The sequence below is a fragment of the Mus caroli genome, unplaced genomic scaffold (genome assembly GCF_978045245.1).
Source record: "Mus caroli unplaced genomic scaffold, Mus_caroli_1 scaffold_7, whole genome shotgun sequence".
In the NCBI taxonomy this organism is placed as follows: domain Eukaryota; kingdom Metazoa; phylum Chordata; class Mammalia; order Rodentia; family Muridae; genus Mus; species Mus caroli.
Genome location: NW_028227262.1, coordinates 132,076,769 through 132,099,771, shown reverse-complemented (window position 1 = coordinate 132,099,771; position 23,003 = coordinate 132,076,769). Strand labels below are relative to the sequence as shown.

The 23,003-nt window shown below is 41.3% G+C and overlaps 1 protein-coding gene across 4 annotated transcripts in view; it reads left to right on the top strand.

The window, feature by feature from the left end:
* Positions 1-23,003, top strand: part of Met (MET proto-oncogene, receptor tyrosine kinase) — a 115,122-nt gene that overhangs the window by 42,549 nt on the left and 49,570 nt on the right. For all 4 annotated transcript variants that reach the window (XM_085840810.1, XM_021164365.3, XM_029478169.2 and 1 more), the window contains exon 4: positions 11,606-11,797. In XM_085840810.1, coding sequence (XP_085696936.1) covers positions 11,606-11,797 — 192 coding nt within the window. The remainder of the gene's footprint in view (positions 1-11,605; positions 11,798-23,003) is intronic.

Genomic DNA, 23,003 nt, shown 5'->3' with positions numbered 1-23,003 from the left:
TTCTGCCAGTTTTCCTTTAACTCTGCAAGCAGCTTTGCTCTCCTCCTGGGCCTGCAGCTACAGCTAGACTAGGCAGGTGTCACATAGTCATGACCCCAGGGCAGGTGAAGACGGCATAGAATTTCTTCATCTAGGGAAGTCCATGGGTACAGAAAGAGTGAGGGAACCATCTTCCTTTCATGCTGTGCCCTGAGAATATGAAACTTGAGTTCTCTTCCTAGCACAGGACAAGGTCCAGACAACACCAACTTTTCACATGAAAGACTAGTCTGTTCTGCCCAAGAACTGATTCTTCTGCACCATACATAAAGCCCTGCCTTCGGTGTGGATCACTGAGAAGTTCTAGTGACTGGGCAGTTAAACCCTGGGGTGGTAACAGCTCAGGATCAATGGGGTAATAGGCAATGAGCCTGGCTATCACAAAGGGGAAAAGCAAACATGGACCAGCCTAAACTTCCTCTGTAAGAAGCTAGCCAGCCCTTTTGGGGCCGCAGACATCCGGCACCCTTCCAGCCGGAGGACAGTGACCTGCCCTGCAGGGAGCGCCATCTTGGCTCCTGGACTCCGCCGAACTTAGTCTGTACAGGTCAGAGTGAGGACCACAGAGGCAGACAGCTTCTGGGACAGGCGGGAGCCACAGAGCCGCTGAGGCAGCACCCTTTTGGGGCCACAGACATCCGGCACCCTCCTAGCTGGAAGACAGTGGTCTGCCCTGCACAGGAGCCCTCTGCCTCAGGAGCAGGGAGCACATCTTGGATCCAGGACTCCACTGAACTTAGGAACTTAGTCTGCACAGCTGAGAGTGTGCACCACAGAAGCCTACAGCTTCTGTGACCTGCCAAAGCAACACAGCATCTGGGAAAGGTCCTGTTTTCCGCCTTCTTCTTCGACCAGGAGGAGGTCCAAACGCCAGATATCTGTACACCTTCCCTTTAAGAGGAAAGCTTGTCAGCAGGGAGTGCTCTAACCACTGAAACTCAGAGGAGAGAGCCTGTCTCCCAGGTCTGCTGACAGAGGATACTCAGAATCACCAGAAGAACAACCTCTGAACAGAGACAACTATAACAACTCCAGAGATTACCAGATGGCGAGAGGTAAAGGTAAGAATCTTACTAACAGAAACCAAGACCACTCACCATCATCAGGACCCAGCACTCCCACTTCGCCCAGTCCAGGGCACCCCAACACACCTGAAAAACTAGACCTGGATTTAAAAGGATATCTCATGATGATGGTAGAGGACATCAAGAAGGACTTTAAAGAACTACAGGAGAACATGGCTAAAGAGTAACAAGTCCTTAAAGAAAAACAGGAAAACACAACCAAACTGGTAGAAGTCCTTAAAGAGAAACAGGAAAACACATCCAATCAGATGATGGAAATGAACAAAACCATACTAGACCTAAAAAGGGAAGTAGACACAATAAAGAAAACCCAAAATGAGGCAACACTGGAGATAGAAACCCTAGGAAAGAAATCTGGAACCATAGATGCAAGCATCAGCAACAGAATACAAGAGATGGAAGAGAGAATCTCAGGTGCAGAAGATTCCATAGGGAACATCGGCACAACAATCAAGGAAAATGGAAAATGCAAAAAGATCCTAACTCAAAACATCCAAGAAATACAGGACACAATGAGAAGACCAAACCTACGGATAATAGGAGTGGATGAAAATGAAGATTTTCAACTCAAAGGACCAGCAAACATCTTCAACAAAATTATAGAAGAAAACTTCCCAAATCTAAAGAAAGAGATGCCCATGAACATACAAGAAGCCTACAGAACTCCAAATAGGCTGGACCAGAAAAGAAATACCTCCCGACACATAATAATCAGAACAACAAATGCACTAAATAAAGATAGAATACTAAAAGCAGTAAGAGAAAAAGGCCAAGTAACATATAAAGGCAAGCCTATCGGAATTACACCAGATTTTTCACCAGAGACTATGAAAGCCAGAAGATCCTGGACAGATGTTATACAGACATTAAAAGAACACAAATTCCAGCCCAGGCTACTATACCCAGCCAAACTCTCAAATAACATAGATGGAGAAACCAAAGTATTCCACGACAAAACCAAATTCACACATTATCTCTCCACGAATCCAGCCCTTCAAAGGATAATAACAGAAAAAAACCAATACAAGGACAGGAACCACGCCCTAGAAACAACAAGAAGGTAATCCCTCAACAAAACGAAAAGAAGACAGCCACAAGAACAGAATGCCAACTTTAACAACAAAAATAACAGGAAACAACAATTACTTTTCCTTAATATCTCTTAATATCAATGGACTCAACTCCCCGATAAAAAGACATAGACTAACAAACTGGCTACACAATCAAGACCCAACATTTTGCTGCTTACAAGAAACTCATCTCAGAGAAAAAGATAGACACTACCTCAGAATGAAAGGCTGGAAAACAATTTTCCAAGCCAATGGTCTGAAGAAACAAGCTGGAGTAGCCATTCTAATATCAGATAAGATTGACTTCCAACCCAAAGTCATCAAAAAAGACAGGGAGGGGCACTTCATACTCATCAAAGGTAAAATCCTCCAAGAGGAACTATCAATCCTGAATATCTATGCTCCAAATACAAAGGCAGCCTCATTCATTAAAGAAACTTTAGTAAATCTCAAAGCACACATTGCACCTCATACAATAATAGTGGGAGACTTCAACACACCACTTTCACCAATGGACAGATCATGGAAACAGAAACTAAACAGGGACACAGTGAAACTAACAGAAGTTATGGATCAAATGGATCTGGCAGATATCTACAGAACATTTTACCCTAAAACAAAAGGATACACCTTCTTCTCAGCACCTCATGGTACCTTCTCCAAAATTGACCACGTAATTGGGCACAAAACAGGACTCAACAGATACAAAAACATTGAAATTGTCCCATGCATCCTATCAGATCACCATGGACTAAGGCTGATCATCAATAACAAAATAAATAATAGAAAGCCAACATTCACGTGGAAACTGAACAACACTCTTCTCAATGATACCTTGGTCAAGGAAGGAATAAAGAAAGAAATCAAGGACTTTTTAGAGTTCAATGAAAATGAAGCCACAACATACCCAAACTTATGGGACGCAATGAAAGCATTTCTAAGAGGAAAACTCATAGCTCTGAGTGCCTCCAAAAAGAAACTAGAGAGAGCACACATTAGCAGCTTGACAACACACCTAAAAGCACTAGAACAAAAGGAAGCAAATTCACCCAAGAGGAGTAGACGGCAGGAAATAATCAAACTCAGGGGCGAAATCAATCAAGTGGAAACAAGAACTATTCAAAGAATCAACCAATCAAGGAGCTGGTTCTTTGAGAAAATCAACAAGATAGATAAACCCTTAGCCAGACTAACTAGAGGGCACAGGGAAAGTATTCTAATTAACAAAATCAGAAATGAAAAAGGAGACATAACAACAGATCCTGAAGACATCCAAAACACCATCAGATCCTTCTACCAAAGGCTATACTCAACAAAACTGGAGAACCTGGATGAAATGGAGAAGTTCCTAGACAGATACCAGGTACCAAAGTTGAACCAAGATCAGGTTAATGATCTAAACAACCCTATATCCCCCAAAGAAATAGAAGCAGTCATTAATAGTCTCCCAACCAAAAAAAGCCCAGGACCAGATGGGTTTAGTGCAGAGTTCTATCAGACCTTCAAAGAAGATCTAATCCCAGTTCTTCGCAAACTATTCCACAAAATAGAAACAGAAGGTACTCTACCCAACTCATTCTATGAAGCCACAATTACTCTGATACCTAAACCACAAAAAGACCCAACAAAGATAGAAAACTTCAGACCAATATCCCTTATGAATATTGATGCAAAACTCCTCAATAAAGTTCTTGCTAACCGAATCCAAGAACACATCAAAACAATCATCCATCCTGACCAAGTAGGTTTCATCCCAGGGATGCAGGGATGGTTCAATATACGGAAATCCATCAACGTAATCCAGTATATAAACAAACTCAAAGACAAAAACCACATGGTCATCTCGTTAGATGCAGAAAAAGCATTTGACAAGATCCAACACCCATTCATGATAAAAGTCTTGGAAAGATCAGGAATTCAAGGCCCATACCTAAACATGATAAAAGCAATCTACAGCAAACCAGTAGCCAACATCAAAGTAAATGGTGAGAAGCTTGAAGCAATCCCTCTAAAATCAGGGACTAGACAAGGCTGTCCACTTTCTCCATACCTATTCAACATTGTACTTGAAGTCCTAGCCAGAGCAATTCGACAACAAAAGGAGATCAAAGGGATACAAATTGGAAAAGATGAAGTCAAAATATCACTCTTTGCAGATGATATGATAGTATATATAAGTGACCCTAAAAATTCCACCAGAGAACTCCTAAGCCTGATAAACAGCTTCGGTGAAGTAGCTGGATATAAAATTAACTCAAACAAATCAATGGCCTTTCTCTACACAAAGAATAAACAGGCTGAGAAAGAAATTAGGGAAACAACACCCTTCTCAATAGTCACAAATAATATAAAATATCTTGGCGTGGCTCTAACTAAGGAAGTGAAAGATCTGTATAATAAAAACTTCAAGTCTCTGAAGAAAGAAATTATAGAAGATCTCAGAAGATGGAAAGATCTCCCATGCTCATGGATTGGCAGGATCAACATTGTAAAAATGGCTATCTTGCCAAAAGCAATCTACAGATTCAATGCAATCCCCATCAAAATTCCAAATCAATTCTTCAACGAATTAGAAAGTGCAATCTGCAAATTCATCTGGAATAACAAAAAACCTAGGATAGCAAAAACTCTTCTCAAGGATAAAAGAACCTCTGGTGGAATCACCATGCCGGACCTAAAGCTCTACTACAGAGCAATTGTGATAAAAACTGCATGGTACTGGTATAGTGACAGACAAATAGACCAATGGAATAGAATTGAAGACCCAGAAATGAACCCACACACCTACGGTCACTTGATCTTCGACAAGGGAGCTAAAAACATCCAGTGGAAGAAAGACAGCATTTTCAACAAATGGTGCTGGCACAACTGGTTGCTAACATGTAGAAGAATGCGAATCGATCCATTCCTATCTCCTTGTACTAAGGTCAAGTCTAAGTGGATCAAGGAACTTCACATAAAACCAGAGACACTGAAACTTATAGAGGAGAAAGTGGGGAAAAGCCTTGAAGATATGGGCACAGGGGAAAAATTCCTGAATAGAACAGTAATGGCTTGTGCTGTAAGATCGAGAATTGACAAGTGGGACCTCATGAAACTACAAAGCTTCTGCAAGGCTAAAGACACCATCAATAAGACAAAAAAACCACCAACAGATTGGGAAAGGATCTTCACCTATCCTAAATCAGACAAGGGACTAATATCCAATATATATAAAGAACTCAAGAAGGTGGACTCCAGAAAGTCAAATAACCCCATTAAAAAATGGGGCTCAGAACTGAACAAAGAATTCTCACCTGAGGAATATCGAATGGCAGAGAAGCACCTGAAAAAATGTTCAACATCCTTAATCATCAGGGAAATGCAAATCAAAACAACCCTGAGATTCCACCTCACACCAGTCAGAATGGCTAAGATCAAAAATTCAGGTGACAGCAGATGCTGGCGAGGATGTGGAGAAAGAGGAACACTTCTCCATTGTTGGTGGGATTGCAAGCTTGTACAACCACTCTGGAAATCAGTCTGGCGGTTCCTCAGAAAATTGGACATAGTACTACCGGAGGATCCAGCAATACCTCTTCTGGGCATATATCCAGAAGATGTCCCAACCGGTAAGAAGGACACATGCTCCACTATGTTCATAGCAGCCCTATTTATAATAGCCAGAAGCTGGAAAGAACCCAGATGTCCCTCAACAGAGGAATGGATACAGAAATTATGGTACATTTACACAATGGAGTACTACTCAGCTATTAAAAAGAATGAATTTATGAAATTCCTAGCCAAATGGATGGACCTGGAGGGCATCATCTTGAGTGAGGTAACACAATCACAAAGGAACTCACACAATATGTATTCACTGATAAGTGGATATTAGCCCAAAACTTAGGATACCCAAGATATAAGATACAATTTGCTAAACGCATGAAACTCAAGAAGAATGAAGACCAAAATGTGGACACTGTGCCCCTTCTTAGAATTGGGAACAAAACACCCAGGGAAGGAGTTACAGAGACAAAGTTCGGAGCTGTGATGAAAGGATGGACCATCTAGAGACTGCCGTATCCAGGGATCCATCCCATAATCAGCTTCTAAACGCTGACACCATTGCATACACTAGCAAGATTTTGCTGAAAGGACCCAAAGATAGCTGTCTCTTGTGAGACTATGCAGGGGCCTAGCAAACACAGGAGTGGATGCTCACAGTCAGCTATTGGATGGATCACAGGGCTCCCAATGGAGAAGCTAGAGAAAGTACCCAAGGAGCTAAAGGGATCTGCAACCCTATAGGGGGAACAACATGATGAACTAACCAGTACCCCGGAGCTCTTGTCTCTAGCTGCATATGTATCGAAAGATGGCCTAGTCAGCCATCACTGGAAAGAGAGGCCCATTGGACTTGCAAACTTTATATGCCCCAATATAGGGGAATGCCAGGGCCAAAAGAATGGGAATGGGTGGGTAGGGAAGTGGGGGGCGCTATGGGGGACTTTTGGGATAGCATTGGAAATGTAATTGAGGAAAATATGTAATAAAAAAAAACAGTGGAAAAAAAAAAAAAAAGAAGTGTAGCCAGATGTTGAAGTCCCTGCACACCTGCATTCAGCAGCTCCACTGCACCCCTGCAGGGATGGCATTTAGGAAAGAAAACCTAACTGTTGAGTGTTTAGCTAACTGGCTAAAAGAATCTAAGAGACAGAACTTTCCATTTTGAAAGTTGAGTCGCCCACAAAGCCATTACTATACCTTCTGCAAAATATGACTCTGAATAACGTTTATATGAAAAACCGTATGTTAATTTTCCATGGTCAAGGATGGAAGAACTGGTATGAGTCAGATGGACTGATTTAACAAAACTAAATCTTAAAACGTTATCTACATGACTGATTCAAATTAGCTATAGATGAGCTAAATCTGTCCTATAGATCAATTAAAAGAATCGCTATTTCAAATATATCACATCCTTAATTACACTGAATTAAATGTAATTGCATACTTGCTTCATACATCACAGTGTTAATTGAGGGAAACATTTTGAGTCAAACCTACTGAGGTTTCTAGCACTTCAGTTTTCTCTTTATTAAAAGAAACAAAATATATATTTGAGTCATGTTAAAAAAAAGTAACAGGCGAGATATGATAAAATGATTTTAAAAAACAAACCTTACACACATAAACACAATACACTGATTTACTTAAGGAATCACTTCAGAGCGTATAGAGCAGAGTAATTCTATATATCTCTAGGATGAGATATAAGATAGAGCCCGGGGAAAGGAGTTTATAATCTTTAAGGTGTGTGCCTGTGCATGGTGCACAATCCTGGGTGTGCATATGTTGAGGTCAGGGACATCCTTCCAGAACATAGTGAATCTCACTGAAAGTTAGCCCTATTTTCTTTGCAATGTGGGGACACCCCCGCCCCATCAGCTCCTCCAGTCCTTCTGCTAGTCCCCAACTGTGACCCCTGAGCTCAGTCTGAAGGTTGGCTCCAAGCATCCATATCGTGGCTCCTTATTAAAATCCTATTGCTAAGGCTCAGATAGCATGCAGCTCTGTAGACCACCCTGCAGCAGTCCTTGGGTTGCCCAACATTCTCAGCAGGGAGAGAGATAAGAAGTAATGTCCCCTCTCCCCTCTCCGTCAGCGAATGTTGGGACATTACTTCTTCCCAGAAGCCAGTCTTCTTGTGGCTCCCCCTGCTGCTCTCTGCTTTGGGAAAAGACAAAAAAGAAGTAGATATGGATGTGTGCATAATGAAACCAGAATATACATGACGCTGTTTGTTTCTTAGCTCTAAATTGCACAATCTTTCAAGATCAAGGAGCCCTGAGATCCTATCCCAGCATTGTGCAATGTCTCCACATAGGAATTTTATTGGGCAGAGATATCGACATAAATCCTTGAAAAGATGAGATTTAGAAACCAATTTCCTGAAGGAAGGGTCCTGAAGCTCACAATATACATATTCCATCGACGCTGATGCCGATTTATTTTTAACCTTTGCATCTGGGACAACAGGTGTATAGGGGCAGAGCCCCTGGTTGCAGCACATTTTCCACTGAAGAAAAAGTCAGCAAGCTCCTGTAGATTTGTAGGCACTCTAAGAAATGCCCAGAGATCACCTCACCTGCTCTCCTGCTCACCCCACTCAGAGAGGTGGACCTGGGTTAAGAGAAGGGCCTTATCTCTGGTGGCTTTGCAGATGTGCAGATCTTACAGCGATGGTTATTACTCACTGACATCACTTAGGCATGATGGAAGGAAACTGGGTCAAAAGTATTAAGGAAGTTCCCATGTTTTGATGACAGAGGCCGACAATAGTTTATGATCCAGGATGGTTCCACACCATACACGTTGTATTTGCATCCCAGGAAAATCCATTGAGAAACTCTGTGCCCTAGGTCAAGTTTGAGGTTTTAAAGTTCCCAGTGGACTATTGAGATCTAGAAGGAGCAATGTAGAGGCTAGTAAGGGAAGGAACCTGGCCCTAATGAGGCACTTCAGATGGCTTAAGATTTGAAATTGTTCGTTATTCCTTTAACCGGCTTCCCTTGGCTCTGGGTTCTACAAAATGAATCAGCAATCACCGGTCAAAACTCAATTATCAATTAATGTATCTCTATTGAATAGCTGGTACATCCCAGTTAACTGCTACTCCTGAGAATAATCTATAATACTTTAGTGAAGAAAGGCTTCTAATTAAATAGTGAGCTAGTGCTTTTTATACATCAAAGTAAGTGTCCAGAACTAAAACATTTTCTTAATTACGAGATACAATAGATTTAGTCTCTCCTAAGGCTCTCTCAGTTTGCTAATTGATTGCCAATTAAAATGAAGAAATCGTCAATGCACAAAAATAGAATATTTTAGGTGGCTTTAAACCACAGAGGCAAACATATAAGAACTTTACAGTTCCATGCAATGGATGGTCAGCATTAAGGAACGAAGTCACTACACAGTAATATAGCTGAATTTTTGTTATACTTAACAATAAGTTAGAGGGCAGGTGACGAGGGTAGGGAATGCATGCTTGCCTAGTATGCACAAAGCCCTGAGTTCAATCATAAGTACCACAAAAGATTACGTTTCTGAGTTTTATAATGGATGATAGTAACAAAGGATTTCTAACATCTCAATCATTTTCCCAAACTAGTAGCTATACATAAAGACGTCCTGCTGGGCAGTGGTGGTACACATCTTTAATCCGTACATTCATGAGGCAGAGGCAGGTGGATCTGTGAGTTCAAGGCCAGCATGGTCTACAGAGTGAATTCCAGGCCAGTCAGGACTACAGGAAGGAACCCAGTCTTGAAAAACAAAGAGCAAACCACTTATGTCAGACGTGTTATTGGGAAGATGCCTGCAACACTCTCACACCTGAAAGAAGGCCTGAACGCAGAAACACAGAAAACACAGAACCAGAAGATGGGTAGAAGCCACATAATATGAAACCTAGTAGGCCATGTTAAAAATGTTTACCCTAAGAGCAGGGGGGATGAATTATATCGTCTAAATAGAAAGGAGGAGGTATTGAATCATATAAATAAAATAAAGACGTACTGCAATATGGGCAGCTAATCTGACAGTGGCGCCAGTTGAGAAGCTATTGCCCCAGCACAGCAGAAGGATGGATGGCTAGGGCAGATATCACAGTGATAATGACAGAAATAACAGGCATAGATCTGGGAAGTAGTCTGTTGATGAAAACCAGCCCAAACTAGAGGCCCTTGGGGCAGTGAAACCCGAAGTGAGGAAGTACCTCCATCAGAACGGCCTACGGGCAGTTCTGTGTGGCATTGTCTTGATGGGTGGTTGAAGTGGGAAGGCCCAGCCCAATGTGGGTAGTAGTGTCATCCCTGTGCAACTAGTCCTGGGAGGGCCAAGCAAGATAGCTGGAGGCAAGCCAACGTGGAGCTTTCCTCCATGGCTCCTGCCTCCGCTTGAGTTCCTGCCCTGACTTCTGTCGATGATGGACTGTGATTTGGACTTGTAAACCTTGAAACAAACCTGTCCTCTCCAAGCCGCCTTTGGTCAGGAATGGAAAGTAACTAGGACGGTTAGGAAATGTAACTGATGGAATTTCAAGGTAGATTACACGGGAGGGATGAAGGAGAAGGGAACCACGAAGACTCTTCGATGTCTGACTCATACAGCTAGAACAATGGAAGAGTCATTCTGTGATGTGTATAATATAAGGTCAGGAAGGGACAAAGGGTCAGGCTAAGCCTGAGGTCTCTCAGTTCTGTGGATGGAGATCACATGTAGAGACAATAAAATAGATATCACAGGAGAAACAGATTGCCAGGGAAAGTATGGTACGTATATGGTCCAGGCATGTGTGGTCCAGGGGTGACCCTAGAAGCTTTGGGAAATCTGATGTGGACACTCAGGCATGACTGGTCCTGCACAGGAAGCACAGGTGCTTAGGTCTGAGGAGTAAGAGAGACACCAGAGGCTGGATCGCGACATAGAGGCCAGGATCCTCGGTGCTTAAGGGTCATTTCCCTGCATTGTTGAACAGTATTTCTTGTCACCCTTCCACTACAATTTGAACATTACCAGATTGGTGCTTGTCTTTCAAGAACATGCTTACTGGGATATTTGATGTGCACTTTAAAAAAAAATCTTTCTCCCAACAATGACAGTCTAAAGGGAAGTTCTGTGTGCTCGTTCCATTGCCAGAGATTCATATGAGCTAGTTAACTTAATCTTTGCAAAAATTCTGTGTTGTGGAGACATTTTTTTCTGTAGCAATCTGTTTTACAGATGGAGAGAATAAAACACAGATCACCTCAATTTCTGAATGTAGAAAGATTATAGGAATTGTACAAAATGCACGCGTACTCAGGTCTGAGACTTGATGAATGCAGTTGGTATAACGCTCAGTTACCTCCCCATGAATTCTCTATAAAACTACTTCCCTCAACTTCTGTGCCCCCCAAAACATGCACATATGCATGGATTTTAAGATATATCATAGAGTGACTTTTAATGTCATCATCACCACCATCAACATCACCATCACCATCATCATCATCATACCTGAAATTCATTTCATAGGACTTGCTGCTAAGGCACTATACACTAATGTCAAGAAATGAGACATTTAAAGTTTTGCTTTTCTTCTCAATGGCATCCAGGTTCCCCCGTCTTCATGAGTGTGCATTCGAACCACAGTGTAACACTGAGACAACAAGCTGTGCCTCCCATTTTTTGAGAGTCTGTACACACCACAGTGCCTGGAGCCCCAACAGTCACTACAGATGTTCATGCACAGTTAGGGCTGTTTGTCTGTTCATGCGACTATCCTTGATATTCTGAGCAAACTCTTTAATGACACACAGCAAAGTTTCCTACCAGCTTGTTTGTCTCCAGAATCTAACTTTTGGTGGCCATGTTTTACTCCAGACCCTGCTGAGAAACTCTTCGGGCTGTGAGGCGCGCAGTGACGAGTATCGGACAGAGTTCACCACGGCTTTGCAGCGCGTCGACTTATTCATGGGCCGGCTCAACCAAGTGCTCCTGACATCCATCTCCACCTTCATCAAAGGTGACCTCACCATTGCTAATCTAGGGACGTCAGAAGGTCGCTTCATGCAGGTAAGAGCATTCTTAGGGTAGCTGCCTTTGTACAGTTATCTCTGAACCGTGTTTACCAACAGGCTATAAAGTGCAAATCAAGTGGAAGCTAGAGACAGAACCCAAAGGGGTAACAACGAGGCATGACCTACTTTTTATGAAGTGGGTTGCTTGTTTTTGTAAAGGTTTTGAATCTTTCAGCCCAAATGTGACTGCTTTAATCTTCTTGTCTAGAATCAGGATTTTTTCCCCCATTCATAACTTTTATCACATGATTGGAAAGTAAAAAAAAAAAAAAAAAAAGGAACAATTAAGCACTTCCAGGCAGTGTTTTCCTGTTTCAGGGGAAAACTGGGCATCAAAGGAGAGCTATTGTGTGGCCCATGCATGTCCATGAGAAGAGACATTCACATCATCTGCATCCCTGAGAGACACTGGCAGGAATCAGAAAGGGATGCTATCAAAGTCCCACTGTACCTCGGGCTCGCCTCCTTCTGCAAAGGAGTGGAGTCTCACAAAGAAGTTCAGATAGTTAATTTTTTTTCAGAGCAGGATCCATTAAGAAATGCTTCTAATGGCTAGTGACAGTATTTCCATACAATAAAAGTTCACATTTCAGACTTGATGGAATTAGGGTTTCCTAGATACAAGAATCAGAGCACTTTGCAGAAATTAACAACCTCCTCGTGTTGGCTATATTTTATTGCTTTAATAGTTATTGGTGCTTCTCACCATGAGTTCGTGAGTAAATTCTCAACTAATGTGGAGGGACGGTGACATCTGTGGAACTTCTATGAATATTATAAGGGAAAATGTTTACTTCATTGTCTAATATAGTAATTAATTGTATAATATAGTTGATATCCTGATTATTTAAGGGCATCTAGTAAGCCACTCAAGAGTGATGAGATTTTCCTCTTAATTTATCCATTCCATCCCCACATATTGTATGTATATTATTTTACAAAGCAGAGTTTTGCAAATTCTCACCATCTTTGGAGTAATCCGGATGTTGGTCATCGCCATAATTTAAGAACTACAAATCATGGTTCTCTCATGCTCGTTGGCATGGGAGGACCTCTCTCCAGAGTCATGCAGCATGTCACTCAACCTCCAGTCTCTAAAATGTTAGCAAACACCCTGTGATATGAATGTCCCCACACTGTCTTCACCCTCACAGCTGACCTCTCCTCCTTGCCCCTTTCCCAGTCTAGTGTGCTGTCTGCCTGCATCACCAGTCTTGGTCACTTAAATCTATTTTTGCCTGTGAAGGTGGGGCACATATTCCTCCCACATACATGTAAGCTTTAACGTATGACTGTTACCTGTTATCTCTGAAATGGAATCCTATCGCTTATGCTTGTAGGCATTCTTCAGTTACACTGATCATTGTTATAAAAATCCAAAGAGTCTGAAGGGCAAGGGGGCGTCTTGTAAACTACTTACTCAAGTGTGCCAATGGCTTGCTTCCCTCATCTTTATTTGTGCATTTCTGTTTTCTTAGTTCCCCATTATCTCACCAATCCAGGTCTACATTAATACAATTTAACAATCAGTTACAATTTGAAAGGTAATTTTTTGAGATTATAAAATAATTGTATTTCTCCCTTCCTTTTCCCCCTTCCAACTCCTCCCATATAGCCCTCCCCGAGTTCCTTCAAATACGTGGCCTCTTTTTTTCACTGTTAGTGCATGAATATATGTAAATTTATTTGTATACATGCATATATGTCATAGAGCTATAACCTGTTACATCTGTAGAGCAGTGTTTTTTTAATCATGAAAAGGGTCATAGTCTATTTCCACATGTTAAAATAATAATAAAATCCTATTTTTAAGTAAGTTACTTTAATAAAAGAGTTTGTACCATCCAAGGAATAGATCACGTGTCTGTAACCCTATACTCCTTGTAACCAAAATTCTGTAGTTGATGCATAATTCTTATATCTTAGTGTGTTTGGGTGGTGGGGGAGCTACCTTCTGCTATGGTCCAAACGGTGAAAATGAGAACTTATTTCATAACAGGTACTGGCATCACTGCCTGATAAGATGTGTTATCCAGGTCATCTTAACATCATCAAGCATATATTAAGATTCTACTGATTTTCTTTTAAAAAACAAAAACAAAAACAAAAACTGAGCAAGCGAGTGAAGCCAAGGAAACTCGGAACCTGCTTTTGGGAGAATAAAATTTTGATAGAGGAGATTAAAATGTTTTCCTGGCAGCAGTGGTGCATGCTGATAGAGAACCCCCCGGAGCACAAAGGACTATGTCTGTGATAGTTGCGTTCCATCGAGTTTTATATAAATAAACCTAAAGCATTTGACCAGCAATGGAATCAGGCGGCCAACCACACTGAAATCCAGTTTGTTTACATCAAACACAGTAGTGGGGGGAGGGGAGGGTAAAGAGGGTAGAGAAGACGTGAGACCTGGAGCTGCCTTTGCCAGGGTGACTGACTACCAGGTTCTGTCAGTGTTTTCATTGGACTAAAACTCTGAGTCTTGTAGCCAGGCTAAGTCTCTACAACTCTCGTGTTAGTAAATACTGTGGCATTTCTGTTACAAAATAGAATCAACATATTTTTTTCCCTCCCAAGGCAGCTGCTACACATGAGAAACACAGAGAAATGATTTTACTTCCTTCCTACCCACAAGCCTAATGGCAAAGTTGCTTAGCAGATTTTTTTTTTTACCCCAAGAGTTTGCAGCTGTTTCTGCCCTTCCTATTGTGCTGCTGGTCAGCTTAGGCTGGGAACACAAGCTATGGCCCCAGCTGTTGGGTGCAAAGTGAATCAGGTATTTCACAGTGGTTATTTGATTAGAAAGAATTATATTGTTTAGCTAACAATAGTCTGTGCATGGCAGAGGAGACATCTTGGGCATGTTGCTAACTTTTAAACAAGTGTATAACGTGTCTCATGCAGGTGCCCAGGAGTCTGAATAGACTGATGTGCACGTGCACCCAGAGCTGAGCCTAGATCCCTGGAAATAGAGCAGTAATAGAATTCAAAAACAGTTTTGGTTTGTTTGATCACTCTCTTGGGATGCTTTGAAGTAGGTCACGAAGCAGTCTTTTTAGATAGCAGAACTAAACACGGGGAGTATGTGTCCTTCCAGGGAAACCTAGCCCAGTGAGCAGGGCCATGTGGGAGAACAGCGGATTCTCATGACGATCACGGGACTAATCACAGGGATTGCCAGCGTCTCCCCTTCTGAGCTCCTCATCTAATCAACATCTAAACAATGCTTGCTTGATTTTTTTTCTTACAGCACTTGTATAAGGCCTTTAATCTCTAAATGCAAAGCATTGCTATTAAAATATTTGTGCATGACTGTCAGGCTGGACAGAGTCGGTGTGGATCAGGGATGGGGGTGGGGACCAGAGGCCTTTCCAAGGCCTGCTTCAAACTCAACTCACAGACAATTACTGAGTATCAAATAGTACATGGTTAGCAGTGTCCACCACCTGGGCACAATCACAGCTACCATCAAGCTCTTTGGTACCACTCTGGTCTTTCTGCATCATTCCAACCCCTTTCCTGTTCTGTTACCTTCATTGATGTTAAAGCTCATTATTTTCCCTTCTGGTCTTATCGGGACTAGTTGAGTCTAGCAAGAAAGGAAAGAGGAACGATGTCGTTTGGTCAGGATGATTCTTTATGGCCATCACTTAAAGGATCATGTTGGTAAGGTGAGAGTAATCACTCCCTTTCCATAAACCTGTTCATTTCCTCACCTCCTACCATCCGACTGCATGGGGCTTCTAGACCCTCATCTGGCGTGCCATATCAGTGCCTTCCATCTGTGGGCAATGACATGCATCATGTTGAGAATGACTGTTGTTTTCTAATAGGTAGATGCAAACATACTAGTCCAGAAAGGGAGCATTAGATAGAGATGCATCGGAATGAAGATTAAACTCAAACATTGTTTCTCTTTAGGGATTATTAATTGACTCATCACTTATAAAATATTCACAAAGGCATCATTAAAAAATGTCATTTATAATGAAATAGACAGCACTGACCTAGATATAGACCTACCTAATGAATATTAGCACTAGAATCTTTTTTTTGAAGAGAACATGTGCATTGAGTTCAGGAGCTTCCTTCTGTGTGCTAAGCAAGAACTCACTGTAAATAAGAATCTCAAGGTCATGCCCACAGCTAAACTTTAAGCTGGGTTCTTAAAATTAATGTATCCATGCTCTCAAAAGGCATATATTTTGTTCGCTATCAAATCACAGAAATTTAAAGCATCATAAATATTTGAAACCCTGGGAAGATGTGGAACTTTTGTTTGTTTTGCTTGTGGATAACAAAGAGAAAGTAAAATTTATTTCAATGGATGCTTTGTAGAAAATAAAAATAAAAATAAACCCCAAAACCAGAGAGACACATAAACTAGGAAACAGATATCATTAATTTATGAACCTTTATTAATTTTAACTATTGGTAGTAGATGAGCTCTGTACACAGATGAATTGTCCTATGGCCAGTGTGTTTTGCTATGAATTTGGAAGTTGCACTAGTTATTTATCTCATCACTGTAACAAAATGCTGACAGAACCAACGTAAGGGAGGAAGCATTGATTCGGCCTTGAGGATGAAGTTCATTACTGCCATGAATATGGGATGTGATCAGCAGCGACTGCAGGCTGTGGCAGAAGCTGCTTCTCACATCTGGGTAGCTGAGAGGGCAGAGACAGACAGAAAGCGAGGTCTGGATAGAAACCTCAGGGCCCCTTCTCCAGCATCTGGCTTCCTTCAGCCAGACTCCACTTCCCCAAAGTCCCCCAACCTCTCCAGAGCAGTGCCACCAGCTGAGAACCAAATTTTCAAGCATAAGCCTGCAGGAAACATAGTCACACCCAATCTCTGACAAATGTATTGGCTCTTCCCATTTCGTTTTACAATGTCACTAGATTATTAGGAGTTTAGATGCTTAAATTTCTTTTTGACTCTTTTCAAATAATTGAAACACAGACACAGGAAGAGTTGCTATTTTAAAAGATTTACTTATTTGTTTCTTTTATACGAGTGCACTGTAGTTGTCTTCAGACACACCAGTAGAGGACATCGGATCCCATTATAGATGGTTGGAGAATTGAGCTCAGGACCTCTGGAAGAGCAGTCGGTGCTCTTAACCGCTGAGCCATCATCTTCCCAGCCCCAGGCCTTGCTTTTTGAATATGCCTGTCCCTACAATGTCTGCTTGATATGGAAGCACTCATATCCATCTAGCAAAAATAACCAAGCAAAGTACAGAAGGAAGCTCCCCAGAACTAGATTTTTAATGAACTTCCTGCCTTTATTCTGCAACACAGAGGGCCCTATCTTTCCTCTCCTGCTCTATTTACCTCACTAACTTTTGTATCTGGTCTCCCACCTCTTTGAATTCTGAGCTTCCAATCTTAATCAGCAATTCCCACTCTTTTTTTTTTTTTCTATTTCATTAAACTAGTTTCCTTGATTGAAGCAGCAGCTCTTCGTGTTATGGCTTCTTTCCAATAAACATCGTTTTGTAGATGCTAAGAAATCTCAAGCTGTCCGGAAGCATAAGGCCTCAGAGTCATCCCTTGAAAATTACACATTAAACTCAAAGGTACATTCTGAAACATTTGAAACACTCGGGCCTTCACCAAGGCATAAGTGGGCTTCACATTTAAATCTGCAAATGTATTAAAACAACAGACATGAGTTGGAGACATATTATGTCCATACTATGGACCAGAATCTGATCTATACTGGAAATACAGGAAAGCAGATTAAACTCTAAATCTGTAGCACTATATCTAGTTATAACTTGGTCTGTCTATCAATAGTGTCACCTTTACTCATATTTTTCTCCTTGAGTCCGAAATTCCAATAATTTGACTCTTTCATGGATAATTGGTTTGTCCTTACTACTTAACAGAAATCCTGGGCTTCTTAACATTTAAAATAAATCGATATCATAGATGGTGTCAAAACTCAAGAAGAGTCTTGATTACCTTTAAACAGGACTGTAGATTTTCAATTCTTATTCAAGGAAAATTCACTTTGGTCGTCCAACAACTTCATACAGGTCTCTCTATCTCCGAGAGATCTGCCATGCAGACAACTGTGCTTCATCTCTCACTCTGTTTCTCCAGTGAGAGTCTACCCTGCCAGCTACCAGCTTCTCTAGAACCCTGCAGTCTAGAGGCCCGCTCTGACTCTGAGGAAACATTCTTCCAAGCCTTGACTATGGGTGCTGAGCAGGGGTAGCTAAGCAAGGGTCTCCAGTGAGTCGCTTGAAGTACACTTTCCTCTTACAAAAAGCAAAACAAACAAAACAAAACAAAACAAAACAAAAACACTTGATAAGAAACACAAACCCAAACCACAGAAAAGTATTACTTCACACTTACGGAAATGTCCATAATAAAGAAATGGAAAATGGGGTCAGTCTCGGTGGCACTCACCTTTCCTCTCATCACTCCAGCATTTGAGAGGCAGAGACAGGCATATCTTTGTGAGTTCGAGGCCAGCCTGGTCTAGTGACTCCCAAGACAGCCAGAGATATGTAGAGAGACACGCTGTCAAGAAATGGGAATGTAGAATAGTACAAACACTGGGAAATAATTTAGCAATATCTCAAAAACATAAAGATAAGGTTACCATAAGGTTTTAAAAAGAAAAAAAAAAGCCTTATCCTAGATGCAACCCACAAGAGAAATAAAAGTATATGATCACACAGATAGTTTCACATCAGTATCCACAGTAGCATTATTCAGAGGTAAAACATAGAAGCAACCAAACTGTTCCCCAAGAGATGTATACGTGCACAGAATGTGGCCTGGATATACAGCACAGTATTGCTTAGCAATAAAAAAGGAACAGGGATGAATCTTAAAAACATATACTAAGTAGAAAGTGCCATACACAAAATTCCAGACAGATTCCATTCATATATAATGTCCAGAATATGAAAATAGAGAGATAGAAAGTAAATTAGTACTTGTCAGAGGCTCGAGAGATTGGGCAATAATTGTTAAGGGATGTTGATGGGTGTTTTTTGTTTTGTTTTGTTGAGCGACTAAAAGTATTTCAACGTTGAGTGTAGTAATGATTGCACAAATCTGCATATACTCTAAAAGCTAGGCCTCTGTAAGACAGGCTAGAAGCTGTGGGAATGGCAGGGAGAGCAGTGGATTTCCAGAAACAGTCAGAGTGGGAGATGGAACACACTCCCAGCCTTGTGTGTGCCAAGTCATGTGGGAAGGGTGTGGGACAGAGGAGGTGGAGTGGCCTTGTGGTCATATTAGAACAGCACGGGTGACAGTGGGTTCCCTGAAGGATTGGGGAAGCCCCTGGAAGTCAGCTGATGATCAGTCTGATGATCAGTCTGCTGTAAATTAAGGATATTTCCTTCTCGAGTGAGCACTGAAATTCCTATTGGCCCTACAAACATCACCATCACTCCAGCTCTTCTTCCTCCTCCCCTTCCTCCTCCCTTCTCCTCCCTCCCTCCTCCTCCCCGTCCTCCCCCTCATCCCCTTTATACATGAAACTATTGAATTGTCTAAAAAGAGACAGAGCATTTGAGGAAATAGATAGCTACCTAGATTTATTTTTTGTTAAAATTATCTTCATCTGGGAGCCTGATGTAGCTGTCTCCTGAGCGGCCTTACCAGAGCCTTACACATACAGAGGTGGATGCTTAAAGCCAACCATTGGTCTGAGCACGGGGTCCCCAATGGAGGAGTTAGAGGGAGGACTGAAGGAGCTGAAGGTGTTTGAAACCCATAGGAAGAACAACAATATCAACCAACCAGACCCCCGGAGCTCCCAGGGACTAAACCACCAACCGAGGAGTAAACATGGCTCCAGCTGCATATGTAGCAGAGGATGGCCTTGTCAGGCATCAATGGGAGGAGAGGTTCTTAGACCTATGAAGGTTCTATAGATGCCTGAGTGTAGGGGAATCAAAGGCTGGGAGGCGAAAGTGGGTGGGTCAGTGGAGGAACACCCTCATAGAAATAGGGGCTGGGGATGGGATAGGGGGTTTCCGGGAGGGGGGCAAACCAGGAAAGGGGATAACATTTGAAATGTAAATAAAGAAAATATCATATATATATACATATATATATATATATATATACACATACATATATATGTGTATGTATATATAAAATCTTCATCTGTTTTAAACAAAATTAACTTGTAAGGATGTCTAGTTGAAAATAAAATCTATATATAGTCTTTATGAATCATAATAAATCACAAAAAGTATTTTCTTCACATTTTAAGTTTTCCAGGTGAAACCACAGTTTTATTTTTCTGTTCATGTATTGATTTACCACATCTTTTCTCAGACACCTTATTGAGAGATTTTATGTGGCCTCATAACAGCAATGAGCAAGTAAATTTGGATTTTTCCCTCTCCCCACCCCCCAAACAGTGCATTAGGCCTATATTTTCAGAATCATTAAAGAAAAAGGGTTTGTGACCTAAATACTAAGAATTAGTCATGGACACAGTAGAAATTCAAAAGATAATTGCCAGTCTTCTATTTCATACTAATTGTTCTCAGATTGCCAAGTGATTTATCATAAGAATTAAACTTACATGCCAAATTTTGTTCTGTCCCTAGAAATATCTCCATGACAACAAAAAGCAACTCCTAATTCTTGTAAGCATGGCTTCGGGAGTATTTTGAGGATTTTAGTGGTTACTCAATTATTTAGGATTCTGGCAATGAGAGAAAGGGAGGGATTAATGATAGAAAAAGTATTCTTGGCATTTCCTTACAGTGGATGCTCCTGCAGAGAAAAGGCTAATGATCAGTGGAAAGGGTATTTGCATCTGTGATAAGGTCTCTGCTCATCACTATAAAGGCTAAGATTTGCCCCCCTCTTTCCCTGGTCTTCCTTCCTTCTCCTGCGGTCTGTCCACTTTCCCTAGCAGACAGCACCCATTCTAGTCCAGCAGCTTTTTCATGTGGGCCTTCAGTACTCACTTAAACAGAGAGGCCTTCGCCTTAGGCACACTTAACTCCTGCAGCCAAGGTTCCTGAAACAAGGAGTAGCTGGCAAGGATGTGCATTGTGAAAGCTGTTCTAGCTTCAACTCCCCAGTGCTCTTTGGGACTTCTGACTTTATATTGGTACTCACTCCAGGGCTCGGAGAGCCAAGCAGCTGGGTGTTTAAGAAGGAATCAAATGCTCAGATTTGGGCATTAGATAAAGTCACTGGGAAACCTGACTCTTTCACTCTCCAGCTCAATTCTCCCTTGGATTTTATTGAGAGTAAAAGCAGCATCTATCTTCCAGAATAACTGTGATCTCTTCTTGAAGCACTGAGCATAGTGTCTGGCTCGGTTACCTATGATGAAAGTGTCTATCTGTATGGTGTCTCCCGCTGAAAAATCATGAGAAGGCAAAAAACAAATCAACCCACCCAAGCCCAGGGATGCAAACATTAAAACAAAAGGTTAATCGTTAAAAACGATTAAAACAAAAGGTTAACCATTCCTGGGAAGCACATATAATCAGATATGTGATGAAGTCAGAGATAACAGTCTAGTAATTAAGAGGGGATTGCTTATTATAGATTCGAGAAATTCTAAACCGAGCAAGAAGGTTATATATAGAATTGCCATAAGGCTCAGCAACCAGTCCTGACATATCACGTGACAGCAGTTTAAGGAAAAGGAAACATAGCCTTTCAAAGGGTTCTGGGAGATGATCATTGTCATGTAATAGGACTGAGGAGATGAGAAGAAACCAGAAAGACAGGTGCAGCATGCAAATATACAAGAGTTGATCCATAATCATCAAAGAGGTGAAAGTCACAGAAAACTGAGTATTAAGATAAGCTGGTATGTCTTAGTTTAGGTTTTATTACTGCAACGAAACACCGTGACCAAAAAGCAAGCAGGGGTGGAAAGGGTGTATTTGGCTTTTACACTTCCATAGCTGTTCATCATCTAAGGAAGTCAGGACAGGAACTCAAATAGGGCAGGAACATGCAGGCTTTAGCTGATGGAGAAGCCATGGAGGAATGCTGCTTATTGGCTTGCTTCCCATGGCTTGCTCAGCCTGCTTTCTTATAGAAGCCCAGGAGGAGAACCACCTACAGTGGGCGTGGTCCCCTCCCCTCAGTAACTAATTAAAGAAGTGTCTTACAGCCAGATTTTATGGAAGCATTTTCTCGGTTTAGTTTCTCTCCTTTTAGATAATTCTAGTTTGTGTTGTCAAGTTGACCTAAGACTAGCCAGCATACTGATGTTTGTCTTGGGTTTGACTTGTGCATGAGAAAGGATTTGATTATTATTATTTATTATTATTATTATGGCTTTTGTTTTGGTTTTTTTTTGTTCTTTTTTGCTTGTTTGTTTGTTTGGTTAGTGGGTTGGTTGGTTTTTGGGGGGTGTTTGTTTGTTTGTTTGTTTGGCTGGGTTTTTTGGTTTTCTAGATCTTTATTTTCAAAGTGAAGTCATGGGTTGGAGAACGACAGAGAATGGGAGGAGCTAAACACCGAAAGAGGTTTAAGATTGCAAAACTGAATAGCTGAAATCCAGGTGCTGTGTTCCAGAGGTTTGGGATCTTCAGCATCTGGTAGGGGAGTAGGCCAAGGAAGGAGGTAGGGGACTGGAAATTAAACTCTTCTTCATTTTGCCCACAAAGGTCACTATTGGGCCCTAAATATAAGAAATAACAGTAATTTCCATCCTGACCACATGACCCTTGAACCATTATTTAACTTCTGTGTAAATACAACCACCCCGATTAATGGAGGTGTTTTGAAAGTGTTGACTGTTCGGAGTAGAACCAAACTATCATAATGTTAAACTTTTATGGCTCAATGTGCACTTGGTTAGTTTTTTTTTATTAACAGTTCATCCCATGAGAACAAATTAAGCACTTGGAAATCTTCCTAAATTGTTTCAGGCTACTTGACTTCTTGTTGTGTTGAAGAAGAAAACGAAATGACCATTTTCCCCAGAATATGTTCATTTTGTGTGTATTTGAGGCCAAAGCACTTAATCTCCACTTCTGTTTTGTGAATGAGAAAACTGTGGCCAAGGGAGTGGTTTGGTTTTGTTCCTTTTTTTTTTTTTTCGTTTGTATTCTAATTTCAGGGTGCCCATCATTGTCCAGAGGCTTCATATAACGAACCAGTGCATTTTGAAATTGCAACTTATAAAAGTTTCTTGGAAGTGTCAGGCAGTTTCACAGTAGATCTGAAGCCCAGTGCTGA